Genomic DNA, 19,190 nt, shown 5'->3' with positions numbered 1-19,190 from the left:
ACACACACACACACACTCATCTGCCTTCGCATTCATCGCTGTAATTGTGTGCCTGTTTGATAACTTTTCTGGTACTCTCTCTCTCTCTCACACACACACACACACACACACACACACACACACACACACGCACACGTAGATGCAGTGGAGTCGCAGTGCAACACAAGTAGCCGCACAAACAACAGACACACTACAGATTCAACGCACTTGCATTTTGACGTCCCTCAAGTGTGTTGAGGGCCACAAAAAAAAAATTAAAAAAATTCAAATTTCAACATTTCAAACACAGGGAGAGCCTGTAACGCACAACAAGACAGGAGCGCCTCACAATCGCGGGTGTCAAGGAGCAGAACAGTGAATCACGGCAGCTGTTTAAACGGACAAACCCCCCCCCCCGCCAAAAAAAAAAAAAAAAAAAACATGAAACAAGCTTCAAATGAGTTGATGTTGTGGTTTGTCGAGCGGCTTTGCCGTCCGTAAAGGCAAACCAGGACTAATTAATGTGAACCATTGTCACAACTTTGACCCACAACAGTCGGCGCTCCACATCTGAACTGCGTGTGTGTGTGTGTGTGTGTGTGTGTTTGCCCCCGCGCCCGCTCTGACATCACGGCTGAACATCTGTGCCGAGCCGTCAGATCTCTGGGTGGCCTCGCCGCCCGGCCCCGAGTCCACAGACACCTGCTAATTTGCGGCCGCGGCCGTAATTGGGAAACACATTTTCCTTTCAGCCGTTCGCTGCTGCTGCTGCTGCTGCTGCTGCTGCTGCTGCTGCTGCTGCTGTCGGAGGTTCTGCTTTCATGTTCGGCCAAACGACAACACAATTCAAGTGGCGCTCCGACAACAGAGCTCACACATCAGAAAAGCGGGCCTTTGTTTTTTGGGGTGGAGGGTTGATATTAACTGATCTCGTTAACATTCCAAGACCGTCCTCACACACACACACACACACACACACACACACACACACACAGCATGAAAATCATCTCAGGCCTCGTTTGGCCACCACGTGAACATGAAGAGTGCAATTCTGGAATTCTGGATTTTTGGAATAGAATAGATGTGTGTTACATACATGATTTTTTTTTTTTTTTTTTTTTTAAATCTGCAGACGGACACCAAGAAGATATAATCAAAAATTCTTCAAAATGAAATTTGTGTTTTCAGCGAAACACAGGCAGGCGACAGTCAAGGATTACGTCCAAATATTTTCAAGGTTTCAACAAGATGACCTGTAAGAAAAATGGACTTTTCTGCCGGATTTCGCTTTTCCTGTGACGGCATCGAGCTTCGCTGTGTTTTTTTTTTAATATCTGGTTTTAACGAGTTACGACATTCCTGCCACGTCCTGACTGAATTAAAAAATAAAGCATAGCCATCATCCAGAACTAAATGAACGCTTTGCTCAGACTGAACTGGGGGTCTGCGGGCCTCAACATGGCTGATCAGAAAAAAATGCATCAGGTGTGTGAAAGGGCTTCAGCGTCTCCTTCACTTTCTTCTGTACGGCTGTGACCAATGGGAGGAGCTCGTCACCAACGTCCTCCTCCTGCCTCAGCAGCGGATTTCATTGTGCATCGTGCGGTTTGTGTGCAACGTCGTGTTTTGTGCTGAGGCCCCACCGTGTCCTTCAGAACCGGCTCTGGCCCATTGGATCGCCACCCGCTACACCTCACCTTGCCGATTTAAAAAAAAAAAAAAAAAATCTCTTTTCATTCCGAGACTTGCAAGTTGTGAGAAGACGCTCCGCTCCGCTCCGCTCGCCGGCAGGAATCACGAGCGCTGACCCTAATTGTGCCAATTCAGGCGGCTCAATAGCTCTAATTACGTGGCTCCTCACTCGAGGCCGCTCGACTGTCGCAGCCAACACTTTAAAAAAGATCTATAGGGACAAAAGGCCTGCGGGTCGGGGGTGGCCCCGGTGGCCCCGGTGGCCCTTTTCAGCTCTGGCTTTTCTCAGGACGGGGGAGCTGAAGTGGAGCTGGACACCTGCACTGCACACTGGCTCTTTCTGGCCCTCTGTGGTCCCTGCAGCCGCTTTTATCAGGAGAAATCTTTTTTTTTTTTTTTAAACTGGCTCTCAATGAGCCAAAGCATTTATCTGACAAAGAAGAGAGAGAGGGGACTAGAGAGAGAGACAGGGAGAGAGAGGAAGGGAGAGAGAGGCGTCAGTTAGTACAGTGAGGAATCCACCAATCGGCATCTTCAGCCACTTTTAAAAGAGCACATATGTATTCTCAGAAATAAATGTTTCAAAATGATCTTTTTTTTTATTGTGAAAATGATTGTTACTTTTTCAATGTTAAAATTGAATTAATTAATTAATTAAAAGAGAAATAATTTAAAAAATGTAAAAATTTTAAAAATGTCATTTTGCATGTTGTGTTAAAATGAATATCTGCTGAGCGTCACAACTATCAGCAGCAGTCCACTGTGATGTGATAAATTCTGATTCTTTTGGATTTTTTTATTTTTTATATTTTTGCACCATGAACCATGAACGTAACACCCAGAGATAGTTTGGACCTTTTTTTTTTTTTTCTTTTTTTTTTTAAACCAAACTATAACAACAACAACAACAACAACAATAATAATAATGATCATTTTTCACTCAATTCTCAGTCGATTCCGGCAGCAATATGAGAGTGACGTGTTTCATTCATCGCTACGAACTTTCATCGGTACTTTTAATCTGAAACTTTAAGATGTGACAAGGACTTAGGATCAGAAGCAAACTGAAAATAGTCAAATGACAAGGCGGACACACACACACACACACACACACACACACACACGGACGGACGGACACCCTGCGGTGCCTGTGACAGCTATTGACTTCACTCAATAGGTGTTTTCCATTGTTGCGCCGAGTGCGCAGGCGAAATGTCGCGGCAGCGGGGTCCTGCGCTCCTCCGCCGCATTCTGTGTCCCTGAATGGAGACCGCAGGCTCGACAAAGCGCCCCCCCCCCCCCCCCCCCGCCGCCCCCTCCCCAACCCCAACCCCAACCCCAACCCAGGAGACCGGGGAGAAACCGCACCGAGCCCCGCAGCTGCGGGCCAATCCGGCCGTGGGCGTGTCCGCCTCGGCGCGTCCTCCCCGGCCGGCTGCCCATTGGACGGCTCCGGCTCCAGTCCGCCGCCCGCTCTTAAAAGGCCGGTGGCGGCGGGCGGAGGGAGGCCGAGTCAACCTGCGGCGGCCGCGGTGAACAGCTGCTCCCCCCGCCGTGGATAGACGCTCCCGCCATGGTCTCCTCCGCGTCCCGAGGCCACCTGAGGCTCTAGCGGAGAGCTTGACCCGGAAGACCACCGCTGCTGCTGCCGCTGCTGCCGCTGCTGCTCCTGCACCGCACCGCACCGCACCGCACCGCACCGCACTGGAGAGTGGTCGACTTTTTTATTTATTTTTTTTTAAATTTTAATTTTACGTATTATTATTATTATTATTTTTAAATTTCATCACTCTTTGGACCTGTTGCGCGCGCACTCGCCACCAACTATGTTTTTATCCACTTTGCTCCTTCTCACCGTGTCTCACCTTCTGGCGCCCCTGCTGGTCGGCTACCTGCCTCAAGTGTCCGCCCAGAAGCCCGGTTCCCGGGTGAGTCTGCCTGCCTGCCTGTCCGCACACACACACACACACACACACACACACACACACACACACACACACACACACTGGCCGTTTGCTGAGACGACACCGCTTCATTTGACTTAAGGTGAGATTTTTGTTTTGTTTTGTTTTTGTTGTAAAAAACAAAACAAAACAAAACAAAACAAAACAAAACAAAAAAATCCAGATATTATTGCTGTGTTCATTCTAGAAAATGGTTCTCCACCGCTGTGAAGCCTGCATGGTTCAAGGTTCTGACCCACTGTTTACTTTTCCTGCTGCGTCAAACTGCTCCCTGAGGTTCTGGTGCTGGTACCGGTTCTGCGTCGCTCCTCCATCCCAGCGGAGCGTTGCGTGGCTCTCCTGTAATTTGAAGCCCGGTCCCAGTCCTTCATCCAGGTGTGTCGCGGTGATACTTAAGGACGCGCCGTGCAGTGCAATTTGTGTATTTTTGGTTCACATGATGGAACAGATGCTACTGTAATCAGAGCCGTTTGCAGGGCTGCTGGATGTAAATGGTCATTCTGTTGACTGTAATCATCTCTGCTCTGCTCCCTGGGAACTCTCCTGCACAGGGTGACAGCAAACACAACACAGTCCAGGTGCAGACAAGTTGTTGTTGTTGTTGTTGTTGATTTTTTTTTTTTTAAATGAGCTTTTACAAACTTATTTCACTTCTAAACAATAAGTCAGAGTGACGTTGACTTTTCTATGCCCGCTTCTCCCTGCACTGGTTTTGCTGCTCAGAGGCGTCTCGCAGTAAACTTGGTACAAACCGACCCGGCTACACGCGCTCGCGTGTTGCGCAGATCAGGACGGACGTTGGTTTTTATCCTCGGGCTCACACTCATGCCGGGAAACTCTGTCAGCCTCAGGAACCTTTTCCAGCAGGAGGCTAGAGAAGCTCCAGTGTGTCTCAAGTGTGTGTGTGTGTGTGTGTGTGTGTGTGTGTGTGTGTGTGGGGGTGATGTCAGCCTCAAGCCACGGCTGCTGCTCCTCCGGCTCTCGGCCAGCTTCCCCCCCCGTCGAGTCGGTGGGCGAGAACGTCTCGGAAGTTGAGTTGAGCCGGTCGGGACGTCTTTTATGGGTTTGATGCCTGAAACTGGAGCTGCTCGACGTCCACCTCCCGGCCTGGACCGGACCGCCGGCCCTGCTTTTAACATTGCTCACAGCTGCCAAAATCTCTCTCTCTCTCTCTCTCTCTCTCTCTCTCACGTACGCACACACACACACTCACACACACACACATCACGTTGGTATCTGAGCTAACGTTGCTGCAATGCACCCCCCCCCCCGCACTCCCTCCGCCCGAGGCTCTGCGGTGAAACAAGTCCAACTTCTCTCACAACTGGGGAATTCAACTCATTGAGACGCTAATGGAGCCGAATGCTGCTGCTGAGCTTGGGAGTCGTGTTCCAATAATGAGAGTGGAAAAAAAAAACCCCCCCCGGTGAAGATGTGATCATAAGTTTTATTGTTTGGGTGGAGGTTGTCAGTGGTGTTCAGTCGCAGCGATGGAGCTGCAGTTGCATTTCAGGACAACATATTGCAGGTTTTCTGGAGGGATCTGGAGGAAGGTGGGGGTGTTGGAGGGTGGCTGGAGAGGTGCTGGGGGGGAGCACGCCGGTCAAATCAGGGGTCGGGACTGAGAGGCGGAGGCCCCTCCCCCCGCTGGAGGGAGCCGGGAGAATTTTGATTGGTGCGCAGCTGCAGGTGTGAGTGGTCTGCACATTGCGACGCTGATGCACCGAGTGGGCGGAGCCGCGGCGGCGGGGGGGGGGGCGCTCAGAAGGGGGCGGAGCCGTTTTTCAGCAGCCAGCCAGAGGAGTTGGTGTCGGGGCTCGCACCAACGTTGACGTGATGCTTCAGTAAGCCGTTCCAAGCCGGCGCCATCTTCTAAGTTCTAAATTCTTAATTGAAAAATAACACAATTTTTTTTTTTGGGGGGGGGGAGGGGACTCATTGATCAAATCAAAAAAAAAAAGAAAAGAAAAGAAAAAAAAGACAAGAACGGTCCTGTTGTTCTGCAACAAAAGAAAACAAGGCCGAAACGCACAAATGGAGCAAAGTTTGAAGGAATCCGAACCATTTCTGCCATGTGGCTGGAATGTGTTTGTCAGAGCAGCTGTTCAAATGGAAACGCTGGCCAAGCCGTGAGTGTTGGCGGGGGGGGGGTGTGGAGGTGGGGTGGTGGGCTTGGTGGGGGCAAAGGATCAATACATACATACATACATACATACAGTGAGTTTGGATTCATCCTCTCAGCCTTCATTCACCTCTCCCGGCCGACTCCACCCACAAATCTGTGTCCTGCTGCCTGTTGGGCGGACAAATTAGTGACAGATTCACCCATGAAATTCACACAAAAGTGAAGCGAAAGAGTCAAATGGAAGCAGATGGAAACATTCTCAAAAAACTAAATGGGGTGGGTTGGGTGGCGGGGGCGGGGGGGGGGGTGTAACGTCACCACTTCATCCTTCCATTGTCCCTGTAAAAAAAAATAAAAAATAAAAACTAAAAACTCCCAGAGCGTCGGCAGGCTTGAGATGCTGCTGTGGTTCCAGGAGCAGGAAGAGGAAGTGGACGTCCCGCTGAGCTGCGTTCAGGGAAGCTGATAAATTCCAGCCTCGGCCCAAGTTTGACTCTGTCCCGAAGTTTAGTCAAGCGGCGCTTCTCCAGAGGCGCGTGAGATTCTGTACAGATGAAACGGCGCGTTTAGAAATATTCTTCTTATTGTCTCGTTGGGCTTCCGAACTGTATTGATTCACTGCTGCTTCAAAGCTTTGGATTCAAACTGAAACCTCCGGCAAGGTTTAAGAATGACTTTTCAAGCGAACTTCATATTGACTGAAGTGTGCTTATTTTTTCCCTTGTGGAAGGTAACCAAATAATGAAATAGATCCCGACAGGAAATGTAAAGGGATTTAAAAACTGACCGTGCAGACGCTCTTCCTCCTGACCTCCCGCCCCGTTAGAGGGATTTACAACCGTCAGAGCTCTGATGTGGGGAGGTGCAGGAGGAGGTGCAGCAGGAGGAGGTGCAGCAGGAGGAGGTCTGCTACCGTCGTCCTCCCATCTGGTCACTGGATCCTTAAACCAGCGGCTCTGAGCCTGAAAACCACCAATAAATTCTAAATCAGGGACCATCGGCTGCTTTGGCTTTGCGGGAACTCCAGGGGGCGCTGTTGAGTCAGGAGCCCAGGCCTGGCCCGAGACGCTCTGTCAAATTGATCGCACATGGTCAATGGGCTCCAACAGGTAACGCAGTTCGCAGAGCTTCGCAATCAGAGGCCTTCCCCGCCGCCTGCTGGCCACTCTGGGAACGCACTTCCTGTAAACGCAGCGTTTCGCAAGGGGATCACGCGAAAGGGAAAAAAGAAAAAGGGAAAAAAGAAAAAAAGAAGCTGTTGGTTGAAAGAGTTTTGGCTGCGTGTAAATCCTCCAGATTATCAGGATGGCAGGAGGACTTCCTCAGCAGATTAGTCTCAGAGTCTAATCATCCCTTTGATATCAGCGGCTGTGTGGTCTCCCGTCTGGAATACGCAACCTTTGCTAACAGTGTGGCACACACACACACACACACACACACACACACACACACACCCTGGGAACAGCGGGGACAGCCGACTGTTCTGCAGCCAGGATGTAGCAGAAAAACAGGGAATGTTCTTAATCAGATTTAGGGCCAAGACAAAAAAAAAAAAGAAGGAGGAATTCCCCCCTCACTCCCTCCACACTTTCATTTTTGATTCCTTTACACCACTTCAAAAGAAACATGAGGAAGTCGTCGCTCCGTTTAATCCGCAGACTTAAGTCCTGTTGGGAGGAAGCGCTGGTAAAGACCGCTTCGATTGGACCAACCGCACCAACTACTGGTTAACAACTCCCAACTACCTGGAGGCTGCTTTAACACACCGGCTTTTTGTTCGTCGAGTCTGAATGACTTCTTCCCACTCACAGAGCAGAAAATTCTTCCTTGCTTTTCTGAGTTGCAGCTTGATTTACCTCCCGCCCTCCCAACATGCAACGTTTTCACGTCGATATGAAAGAACACAAACAATTTCTTTTAAATATTATTTCAAAGTTTGTTCCAATCAAATTACTTGTAGACAGTTTTTGATTAGACACGGGGCCAAACTGTGGATCTCCGTAAAGCGAGTCCAACCTCCTCCTGCTCCACCTCCACCTCCTCCTCTCAGGGACCTTCTGGTGAGCTCCTGACGGCGGAACTTCCGGGAAGCAGCGCTTCATCAGCGTGCTGACAAACTGTGACTAACCGAGCAACTTCCTAAAAGCTGGTGCACAAGCAGAGCAGCTTCAGAAAAATGTACTTTCATCGCAGTTTTGGCCACATATGCCCTCTCCCCCTTTCTTCTTCTTCTTCTTTTCTTCTTCTACTTCTTCCCATTAGGCATCTTTCCTGTTTTAATCTGTACAATCTGACCGTTAATGGGAACCTGATCCTTTAGTTTCACTGCAAAACAGCCTCAGGAGCCGCTGCAGAAAGGGGGAGAACACGCCGGACTTGGGAGTGCTGCCACCTAGTGGCCAAACAGTTGACTGACGAGGCGAGAGTGGTTTGCTTTACGAGGGAAGGAAAGCGATGGATATAAAATCAAACAGCTGGTTGTCGCTCTGCGCCGGTCGACACTCTGAGAGCTGCAGGTGAAGAAACCTCCACCGAGCCAAACACGGCCGTAATTACAACAAAGCGCTCAAATTAAAGCCGTCGCTGGAGGAGGTGATGCCGCCTTCAGGCTGCTAAACCCCCAAGCCACGCCCTCCTCATCCCTCTCTCCCCCCCCCCACTGTGAGTGGCGCGCACACACTTTGCACCTCGTGTGTGAGAGTTCCAGTCCAGATTGCTGCTTCATGACACACCGCCAGTGTTTGAAGACTTTGTTGTAAAGAGTCACTTTGAAAAGTTTAAATTAGGCTTTTTTTTCTTTCTTTCTTTCTTTTCCTTTTTTTTTTTTTCTTTTTTTAACAAAAAGAGCCCATTAGAGAATTTTAAGGGCTTGTGGGAGGCAGGGAACAGCTTTTAAAGGTTTTCTTTTATTTGGTTAAATGTGTTAAGTGAAACAGCATGAGGGATGAAGCCCAGTACGGCCCAGTGGAACCTCGTGGAACCCAGTGTCACCCAGAGGAGCCCAGTTGAACCCAGTGGAGCCCAGGGGTTCCACTAGAGCCCAGGGTTCTATTGGAACCCAGGTGCTAACCCCAGTACAGCCCAGTGGAGCCCAGTAGAATCTAGTGGAGCCCAGTGGAACCCAGGCCAATCTAGTGGGACACAGTGGAACCTAGTGGAACCTAGTGGTGTCCAGTATGGCCCAGTGGAACCCTGTGGAGCCCCGTATAACCTAGTGGAGTCCAGTACGGCTCAGTGGAGACTAGTGGAACCCAGAGGAGCTCAGTGGAACCTAGTAGAGCCCAGTGGAACCCAGTAGAATCTAGTGGAACCCAGAGGATCCCAGTGGAACCTCGTGGAGCCCAGTGGAACCCAGTATCACCCAGAGGAGCCCAATTGAACCCAGTGGAGCCCAGGGGTTCCACTAGAGCCCAGGGTTCTATTGGAACCCAGGTGCTAACCTCAGTACGGCCCAGTGGAGCCCAGTAGGATCTAGTGGAACCCAGTGCTGACCATCTAACATGTGTAACAACTCCGGCGTTCTCTGTTTTCTCCTTTCTTCTGAGAAGACGCGGATGGAGCACGGCCGGTGTTTAATGGCAGAGTTGCGTCTGTTGGAATTTGTTTGTATAAATTTATGTGCTTGCGATGTTCTGCTGTTGCGCCCAAAGGGGATAACAGGCCTATAAAAAGTTAGCATAGAGCCGGCTACACACAGACACTCGCGCACACACACACACACACGCACGCACGCACACACTGACGTAACACGGCTTGTTGTAATCAATCTCCATCTGCTGGTGATGTGAAGCCCTTTCCTTGGCTGATGTCATCATCCCCGTCGAGGTTCCTGATGGTTCAGCTCGGGTGTGATTGGAACGTCCCTGCCAGGAGCCGGAGCGCCGTCCGACCCTCCGGGGGGCGCCGCTCCTCCAGCTCTCCTACGGCTTTCATCGGCCCGTCAGATCTGCCACTCTGAAGCGTTTGGATGTGGAAGGGTCAAAACGAGCGCACGGAGAAGTTGCATCAGGACTGGATGATGCTCGGTTCGAAAAAGTTCAGCGCAATCAAGATGAGCCTTTGAGCTGAGAGTGAGAAAATGAGACTGACTCACATCCATCCATCCATCCATCCATCCATCCGGCCAGCCAGCCATCATCCATCCATCCAGCCAGCCAGCCATCATCCATCCATCCAGCCATCCATCCAGCCATCATCCATCCAGCCAGCCAGCCATCCATCATCCAGCCAGCCATCCATCATCCAGCCAGCCATCATCCATCCATCCATCATCCATCCATCCAGCCATCATCCATCCATCCAGCCATCATCCATCCATCCATCCAGCCAGCCAGCCAGCCATCATCCATCCATCCAGCCAGGCATCATCCATCCATCATCCATCCATCCATCCATCCATCCAGCCATCCAGCCATCATCCATCCATCCAGCCAGGCATCATCCATCCATCCATCCATCCAGCCATCATCCATCCATCCAGCCAGCCAGCCAGGCATCATCCATCCATCCAGCCATCCATCATCCATCCATCCATCCATCATCCATCCATCCAGCCATCATCCATCCATCCAGCCATCATCCATCATCCATCCAGCCATCATCCATCCATCCAGCCATCATCCATCATCCATCCAGCCATCATCCATCCATCCAGCCAGGCATCATCCATCATCCATCCAGCCATCATCCATCCATCCAGCCAGGCATCATCCATCATCCATCCAGCCATCATCCATCCATCCATCCAGCCAGGCATCATCCATCCATCCAGCCAGCCAGCCAGGCATCATCCATCCATCCAGCCAGGCATCATCCATCCATCATCCATCCAGCCAGCCAGCCATCATCCATCCATCCATCCAGCCATCATCCATCCATCCAGCCATCATCCATCCATCCATCCAGCCATCATCCATCCATCCAGCCATCCATCATCCATCCATCCATCCATCATCCATCCATCCATCCATCCATCATCCATCCATCCAGCCATCATCCATCCATCCAGCCAGCCATCATCCATCCATCCAGCCATCATCCATCCATCCAGCCATCATCCATCCATCCAGCCATCATCCATCCAGCCATCATCCATCCATCCAGCCATCATCCATCCAGCCATCATCCATCCATCCATCCATCCATCCATCCATCCATCCAGCCATCATCCATCCAGCCAGCCAGCCATCATCCATCCAGCCAGCCAGCCATCATCCATCCATCCATCCAGCCATCATCCATCCATCCAGCCATCATCCATCCATCCATCCAGCCATCATCCATCCATCCAGCCATCCATCATCCATCCATCCATCCATCATCCATCCATCCATCCATCCATCATCCATCCATCCAGCCATCATCCATCCATCCAGCCAGCCATCATCCATCCATCCAGCCATCATCCATCCATCCAGCCATCATCCATCCATCCAGCCATCATCCATCCAGCCATCATCCATCCATCCATCCATCCATCCATCCATCCATCCATCCAGCCATCCATCCATCCATCCATCCAGCCATCCGTCCATTTTTCCATCCCTCTATCAGAGTTGCTCTCTGAATGTGATTCTTCTGTATTTTAAAGACTGACCTGCACTTTACAACACTGTGGTTGATGCAGCAGTTTTTAACAAGCAGGTTCAGGAAGCACAAAACAAATTGGAGCGTCAGATTTCTCCGCCGACCAAAATATCCGACAGACAATCTAGTGATTGTTTTCTCCTTCGACACATTGTTCTTCCACCTCAACTTTGTGTGTGTGTGTGTGTGTGTGTGTGTGTGTGTGTGTGTGTGTGTGAGATGACTTTGAAAGTTGACTTGATGTTCCGATCCCGATCTCCTCCGCGGCTCCGGCCGGACCGACTCACCGCCTCGCCCCCCCCCGCTACCTCCCTGCTCTCACCCTCCCCGTCACTGACGGTAAGAGAGGCGGTTTTATGATGCTGTCGTGGTTGCACAACGCATCTGAAGTTTCACTAATTTTATGTGCGGTTGAGAGAGATAGATAGCACTAGAGAGAGAAAGAGAGGGAGGGAGAGAGAGAGCAGCTCACATGCTTTCTTCTGGCCTTGTGTGTATGTGTGTGTGTGTGTGTGTGTGTGTGTGTGTGTGTCTGGGGAGAATGGGGCTCGTTAAAAGTGAGATCTTGTTGTCGTCCAGATCAGACCAGATCTCTGTTTGACTTGTCGGCTGACCAACAGCCACATCAGGGACTCAAAGTTCCTTCGATGTCCCGGGACGAGTTGTAATCTCTCCGTCCGAGGTCAACGCTCATCTGTCTCCCGTGGAAATGCCAAAAAAAAAGAAAAAGAAAAGGGGGGCTTTAAAGTGACCTTGAATAAGTCTGACACACTGGACGGAGCCTTTTGTGTGATGAGTCCCGTTGTGTTGCGTTGGATCCTGGCGTGCCGAGCTGCAACCGCAAAACTACCTCGTGGCGGCTCTGAGCTCCTCCGTCCCGTCGGCCAATCAGAGCGCACCTGATGCAGTTGGGTGTCATATGGCAGGCAGGTGAAGTGAAGGTGCGTCCTCCTCCAGACACCTGCTCAGACTGAACAAGAGAAATAAAGGAAGTTTAGAAGTTTGGAAGCTTCCAGACTTAGACAGCTCTCTGTCCAGTTCCGCTTATCGGCATCGTGTACGCGTTTGTTTTTTGTCTCGTCGTTGGGACCTCGAGTGGCGCCACAGACTGGGAACCCGGCCGTCCCTCCAGGAGGTGCCGGCATCTTTGTGTCCTGTCAGCGGTGATTGTTTGGAGGCAGTGATCCAGGATGACATCAATGAACAGTGATTGTATGTTACGCTGGGGGAATGAAGTGGATTAATATTTGATTTAATGTGTTTTCATTTCATTAGAAGATCTGCTTTGGTAAGGCTGGGCTCCCTGCAAGTCTCTCACACACACACACACACACACACACACACACACACACACACACACACACACACACACACACACACACAGACGCACGCGCGCCACCTCGCTGATACACCATGCAAACGTTAGAACTGTCTTCAAGTCAATGAGCCGGTCGCTCCTATACTTGTCGGCATCTACATAGTGCAGAAAATCATTCACTGCACCAATCAACAATCACCTGTGCACTGGCCGCTGGTCCAGGGTGAACAGTGGGGCTGGAGGAGCATCCTTCATTTTCCTCCTGGAGGTCAGCAGATCAGCAGGCAGCTCCAGGAGGACGGTGAAGGTGGAGCAGCTATGAAAGGAAGGTTGACGTGGAGCAGCTATGAGAGGACACTGGAGGAGGTGGAGCAGCTTGGGGAGGACAGTGGAGGTGGAGCAGCTTGGGGAGGAAGGTGGAGGTGGAGCAGCTATGAGAGGACAGTGGAGGTGGAGCAGCTATGAAAGGAAGGTGGAGGTGGAGCAGCTATGAGAGGACAGTGGTGGAGGTGGAGCAGCTTGGGGAGGAAGGTTGAGGTGGAGCAGCTATGAAAGGAAGGTGGAGGTGGAGCAGCTATGAGAGGACAGTGGAGGAGGTGGAGCAGCTTGGGGAGGACAGTGGAGTCCAGACTGTGTGACTGCCCACTGTCACTGGATCTTCTTTAATCAGTGGGTGTGACAGTGAGCTGATCTGCTTGCTGTCTACCGCCTGTCCTCCTCTTCCTGTCTGGAGCCTCTGAACACAGACAGCAGAGTTTTTATTTCTTCCCGCCAATGAAACTAAAAGAAGAAGAAACCTGACTTCTCTCTCCCCCCCCCCGCCTCTCTCTGTTCCGTGTCTCTCTCCTGTCTGTCTGCTTCAGTTCAGTGCGGTTCTTCTGGGAAACGTCTTTTTAAAATGGTTCCGCCTCCTTGTTAAAGGCTGAAGCAGCCAAAAGTCTGTCTGCGTTTGAAATGGTCAGTTTAAAGCACAATTCAAACAATGTGGAAGCTGTGGAAGACCTGCCGGTGGTCCAACCTCTGGTCTGAGGACCCACCAAGAGTCACAGCTGTGATAATTAGCCCCTCGGTCCTTCTGCTTTCTTGTACGTTTAGTTGCAAGTCATACTTTTTCATGCATAGTTAAGATTTCCTGTCTGGGGGCCAAAATAGTTTCTGATGTAAAAAAAAAAAAAAAAAAAAAAAAATTAAAACATTTTTTTCCAGTGAGGCTTTAACTTGCTGAGAAAAGAATCCAGCCAAAAAGAGGCAGTTCCACTCAATTATCTAAAGAAAATACCCAAGCTGTGCCTTAAAAGGCAGTTTATTTTCATTGGTCACATGGGATACTACTTCATCCGTTCACAAAGATTAATGGTCATGACTGTCAAAACTGTGAGCTCTGGAAAACACACAGTCAGCAAGAACACAGCAAGAAAACAAACAAACAAAAACAAACAAACAAGCACCAAATCTGATTTGTTTGTTTGTTGCTCTCTCCGCCGAATGTGTTGCTCCAGATGCAGTAAACCTTCCTTCCAAGAAGGCTTTCTCCAGTGGCACCGTTAGGATGGCAGTTTCTACTGAAGGTTTGACTGAAATCAATGAGAGTTTTGCTCCGCTCTCAGTCAGACGTCCTGACAGTAACCAGACGGCCTTGGTTGTCTCTCAATGCTCTCAGGAAGTTTCCCGCCTGAACGTCGCTTTTCCTTTCTCTCTTTGGCTGAGCAGGTGTTCAGACAGGAGGAGACAAGAGCTCCTCGTCTTCTCCAAATACTTCAGGCATTTCTTTCTTTTTTTTTTATGTCCGTCTGTCTTTTTTTTTTTTTTTTAATTAAATTTTTTTTTTTTTTTTGGCAAAGCTTGTCCCCCACTGAGCTCCAGTAGAGCGTGAACACGCAGCTGCAAAAGCCAAGAAACATCAGCGCCGTCGGGGCCGAGACGTCCTCCAGCAGTAAAACAGCAGTGACTCACAGAAGGATTTCCATCATGTCAGACGATGACTTGGCTCCTCGCGGCGCTTCGGTCAAATTCACCCGTCCAATTAGCCGCGGAGCCGCTCACGGAAAACAAACAGACGCCTCAAACTCTTTTTTTTTTTTTTTTTTTTTTTTTTTCCGAGGGAGAGAAAAGCTGTTGCAACCTGGCGGCCTGATTAGCTTGTAGCCGTTAGCGCGCTCTCACTGAGATAGTTCACCTGTAGGGGGCGCTGCATGGCTCGAACACTGACACCGTCTCATGACTGAGCCCGAGTCTCAAATCCAGGTAGCTGGAAAGGCCGTGCCAGGTGTGTGTCTGTGTGTGTGTGTGTGTGTGTGTGTGTTCAGGTGCCTCCTGTGTTGCGACGCTGCTCACTCTCTCTCTCCCTCCCCCTAGTGGCTGATCGGGGACAGGGATGGCCACTGCAGCGTTGTCTGCTCGCGGACACAGGCGAAGCCCGTGTGCGGCTCCGATGGGCGGAGCTACGAGAACGGCTGCGAGCTGCAGAGGGCGCGCTGCAAAGACAGGACGCTGGCGCTCGCCCACCGGGGACGCTGCCGAGGTGGGTGGGGAGGAGGTGTGGGGGTGGGAGTGGGGGGGGCTTCCGGGGGCCGATGGATGTCAGCCTCAGTTTTAGTGGCCCGGTCGCTGCACCTTTGACTTCTCTCTCTTTGTTTTCCAGGTAAAAACTGGGTGAAAGCAGATCAGCTGCCAGTGGCCGCAGCCCCGACGTCCCCGTCTGAGGGCCGAGACCTGGAGCTGAAAGGTAAGAAGTGAGCCGTCAAGACATTTGTTTTTGAATTTTAATTAATTAAGCTCTGGATTTCTGTAGTTAACCGTGATTTATCGTGTTTTGACTTGTTTAAAAAATCTGTTATTTTACCTTTTTATGTAGCAATTTAGCAATGCTAAAATACCAATGCCAAAGCATGACACGTGCATTTTGAAGATGAATAAAAATCCCTGTCAGGAATTGAAACCAGAAACATGTGTCAGATGTCAGGAGGGTGTCAAGAACACTTTTCCTTTTAAATATAAACGCAAAGAACCGCAACGAAGAAGGAAAACTGTACTTCTGTCCTCAGCTGAGTCAAGCATCTCGTGCGATCTGCGCCAAAAAAACTAAAGTGAATGTAAAAATTCCCACTTTTTGGCAGCAGCGTACGAGGCTGTCTGTGTATCGTTGGCACGTACGCGAGTCCTGGCCAGTATATCACGTACTGGGAGGGGGGGTGAGGGGGCCACTAAGTGTCTGTTAGTGCTGGAGGACCCGACTACGGGTGGGTGGAAGGGACAAAAGGCTTGCGATAGAAATTTGTGCGATGCATTTATGTGACTTTTTATTTTATTAACCCGTTTATGAACCCGTTAGTGCCGCCGGCCTTTGGATGCCTCCAGGATTCAGAGCACTCAGAGGGAACTGGTGAGAAAAGACCAGCGGATCCGCACTGGATCTTTCCCGCCGTCTGAACTGGTCTGAACTGGTCTGGACTGGTCTGAACTGGTGTGTTTGTTTCCTCCGTGGCGTGAGTCAAACTGCTGCAGCAGCAGGAACAGTAGCAAGATGTCCGTATGGGACACACACACACGGCGCCGCTCCACGGCCGTGTGGTGCGGACAAAGCTGCTGGGGATTTTAAGAAACAGTCGAGTTGAAGGGGCCTTGACATTTCTTTGGGCCTCGCGCAGGGTTAGCAGCGAAAATTCACTTTAGATGACGTCTGGCAGGCGAAGCAGCCAGGAGGTCGGAAAAATGTTGGCGGGGCTCGCGGCGAAGCTCGAGCGGCGAGCACGAGAGGAGCAACACAAGAGAAACAAACACAGGAGAAACAACCACAACTGTGTCAGCGCTGCTTTGTGTTGCAGATGCAGGTCAGTCCAAGTGCCGCGTTGAGAGGAACCAGGCGCTGGAACAGGCCCGGAGACCTCAGGAGTCCATGTTCATCCCGGAATGCAACGAGGACGGAACGTTTGCCCAGGTCCAACACATTTTTCCCCCGCCAGATTTTTTTTTTTTTTTTTCCTTTTCCGCAGCGCGCCAGCTGTCAGAACCAACTCGACGTGATGCCACTTTACCCTTATGAAAACATTTTGCTTTTTCTTTCCGCAGGTCCAGTGCCACACACTAACTGGTTACTGCTGGTGTGTCACCAGTGACGGCAAGCCGGTCAGTGGCTCTTCCGTGCACAACCGGACTCCAGTCTGCTCAGGTACCGCAGGTGGAAAACGGGATTTCAATCTGGGGGTCAATGGCCCCGGTTTTTGGGGGCCAAACAAATCTTTGTATGTTTCAACGTCTGGCTGTCAAATGACGTCGAGTGGCAACCAAAACCACCAAGTGGCAGTTTGAAGTTACCATGTCTAAAATTCTGCCATCCAATGGTCAGATTTTAGATTGCAGTGCTCATTTGCTCACCTGTCCCTTACCCTGATTTGCCAGTGAACTACGGTGGCTGGACTTCTTGTCCATACCATCTTTTTATTTACTTTATTGGAAATACAAAACATGACCTGGATTGTCCAGACCAGGCTTCCTTAGAAATATGATGGTGAAAGCAAGACCATTGATTTATACAGTGTATATGGACAGGAAAGCCATAGGAGTTTTAATTGTGCTGCGAGTATACACTTTTATGAATATATTTACGGGCAGTATGTTAAGCTTTTACCCATATAAAAATCATAAATCGGGCCAAATTTTACAAACTGGATCTTGAAGCCATAAACGTGCTTGTTGGCCAATCAGAGGCCCGGAGGGGAGATGATACAGAACGTTAACAGGAAGTGACTCACCGGCGGTCGGGACCGATGATGAAGTAAAGATGTTGCTGAATTTTTAGATGAACACAACATCCTCCTGGTTTCTGACTAACTGGGTTCAAATGGGTCCCAGTAACGTTCACAGACCGGTTAGGGAGGTTTGAACTCGGCAACCGCTTTGGTTCCGCCGCCGCTTCGAGTTGAACAGTCGCGCAGAAATAATATGCGTCGGATTCGGGAGTTTTTGCCCCCCCCCCCCCCCCGACACAATGGCGTCGCAGGAAACTTTCCCCTCTGTCAGTGTCACTGGAGCCTCTGGTGGGTGGAGCCTCCTCTGGTGGGTGGAGCCTCCGGCGGGCGGTGGCAGCAGGGTCTGTCCGGCATGTGGGTTGCGTGTCATGCGGCGAGCAGCAGGTGCAGGGTCAACGAGGAGGCTAATGGCCGTACATCCAGGGGCCCCTCCTTGGCCCCCGGCTCTAAGTGCTCTCAGCAGGGTGGGGGTGGGGTGGGGTGGGGTGGGGGACTCTGGATGGGAACACTTTATGGTAATCACCATCATTTTCCTCGCGAGGATGACACACACACACACACACACACACACACACACACACACACACACACACACACGCGCGCGCGGGTCTCTGCCACAGCTGGACTGCCGCTGCAGCATGTGGTGCAGATTTTGTGTGGAGAGAGTGGTGGCATGCAACCCCCCCCCCCAGCGGCCTCCCATCTCTCTTCTCTCTCTCTCTCCTGCCTCGTCCTCTCACTCGCTGCCTCCTGCTCTTCCTTCCTCACCGCTGCGCCTCTGCTCGGCACCACTAATCATCTGAACGGCAGCACCGCGTCTTGAGTCGGGCTTTGCTAAGCCTGAATTTGCAGGCTGCAGTTTGAAATGAAAGAAAGTTTGGACCTGTGAGAGTCTAAAACGTGTGTGTGTGTGTGTGTCCACGTTTAATTCCTGGACACACACACACACATACACACACACACACACACGGAACCTGCTGTGATTGTTTTGTTTTTTTCTGGACTTGTGAGTTTGTGGCCACGGTGACCTGCGGCGCTGACAGCCGTCACCCGCTCACCGTCAGGTGGCAGCCAGTCGGTCGATCTTACGGATCTTGCCGCAGTCTAAAAAAAAACCGAACATAGATTAAAGTACTACAAGCACGTTAACTGGCACCTTTGCAACTTTTCTTTTCTTTTTAAGTTTTTTTTTTCTTTTTTTTGGATTGGTTGTTTGGATAAATTGGACAATCCTGAGCCGTCTCCTCTCCTCGGCCTGGTTTTTATTAGCCACAGTTGGAAGACACAAAGCTGGAGGAGACGCGGTGCACTGTGAAATATGATGTGCCGTTTTCTCCCAGTCAAAGAAGTCCTGTTCTCTCGTCCTGCTTTGGAGTAATAATTTAAAAAAAAAATTCCTTTGCGGCACAGACAGTGTCTGCCTTCCGTCCTGCGTCGGATACGATGTCTTCATTCTCTCTCCCAAGGCTGTGGTCTCTCTCTCTCTCTCTCTCTCTCTCTCTCTCTCTCTCTCTCTCTCTCTCTCTCTCTCTCTCTCTCTCTCTCTCTCTCTCTCTCTCTCTCTCTCTCTCTCTCTCTCTCTCTCTCTCTCTCTCTCTCTCTCTCTCTCTCTCTCTCTCTCTCTCTCTCTCTCTCTCTCTCTGCTGCCCCCCAAAATCAATCATTTCACGTACGTTTTGCAGGGAACTTCCGTGAATTTACGGGGCCTCACGCTGGGACGATGGGCGGATCGTCAGGTAGTAACACGTCCTCTCCTCTCCGCTCGCCTCCGCTCACAA

The 19,190-nt window shown here is 50.6% G+C and overlaps 1 protein-coding gene across 5 annotated transcripts in view; it reads left to right on the top strand.

The window, feature by feature from the left end:
- The first annotated feature begins 3,393 nt into the window (after window positions 1-3,393).
- Window positions 3,394-19,190, top strand: part of smoc1 (SPARC related modular calcium binding 1) — a 29,686-nt gene continuing 13,889 nt past the window's right edge. For all 5 annotated transcript variants that reach the window (XM_076048737.1, XM_076048736.1, XM_076048734.1 and 2 more), the window contains exons 1-5: window positions 3,394-3,599; window positions 15,020-15,185; window positions 15,306-15,389; window positions 16,489-16,601; window positions 16,733-16,832. In XM_076048737.1, the coding sequence (XP_075904852.1) occupies window positions 3,498-3,599; window positions 15,020-15,185; window positions 15,306-15,389; window positions 16,489-16,601; window positions 16,733-16,832 (565 nt within the window). In that variant the 5' untranslated portion in view covers window positions 3,394-3,497. The remainder of the gene's footprint in view (window positions 3,600-15,019; window positions 15,186-15,305; window positions 15,390-16,488; window positions 16,602-16,732; window positions 16,833-19,190) is intronic.

Source organism: Nelusetta ayraudi, unplaced genomic scaffold (assembly GCF_046127955.1).
Source record: "Nelusetta ayraudi isolate G7.1 ecotype Tasmania unplaced genomic scaffold, CSIRO-AGI_Nayr_v1 ptg000108l, whole genome shotgun sequence".
Lineage (NCBI taxonomy): Eukaryota > Metazoa > Chordata > Actinopteri > Tetraodontiformes > Monacanthidae > Nelusetta > Nelusetta ayraudi.
This window is presented reverse-complemented; position numbering and strand designations above follow the sequence as displayed.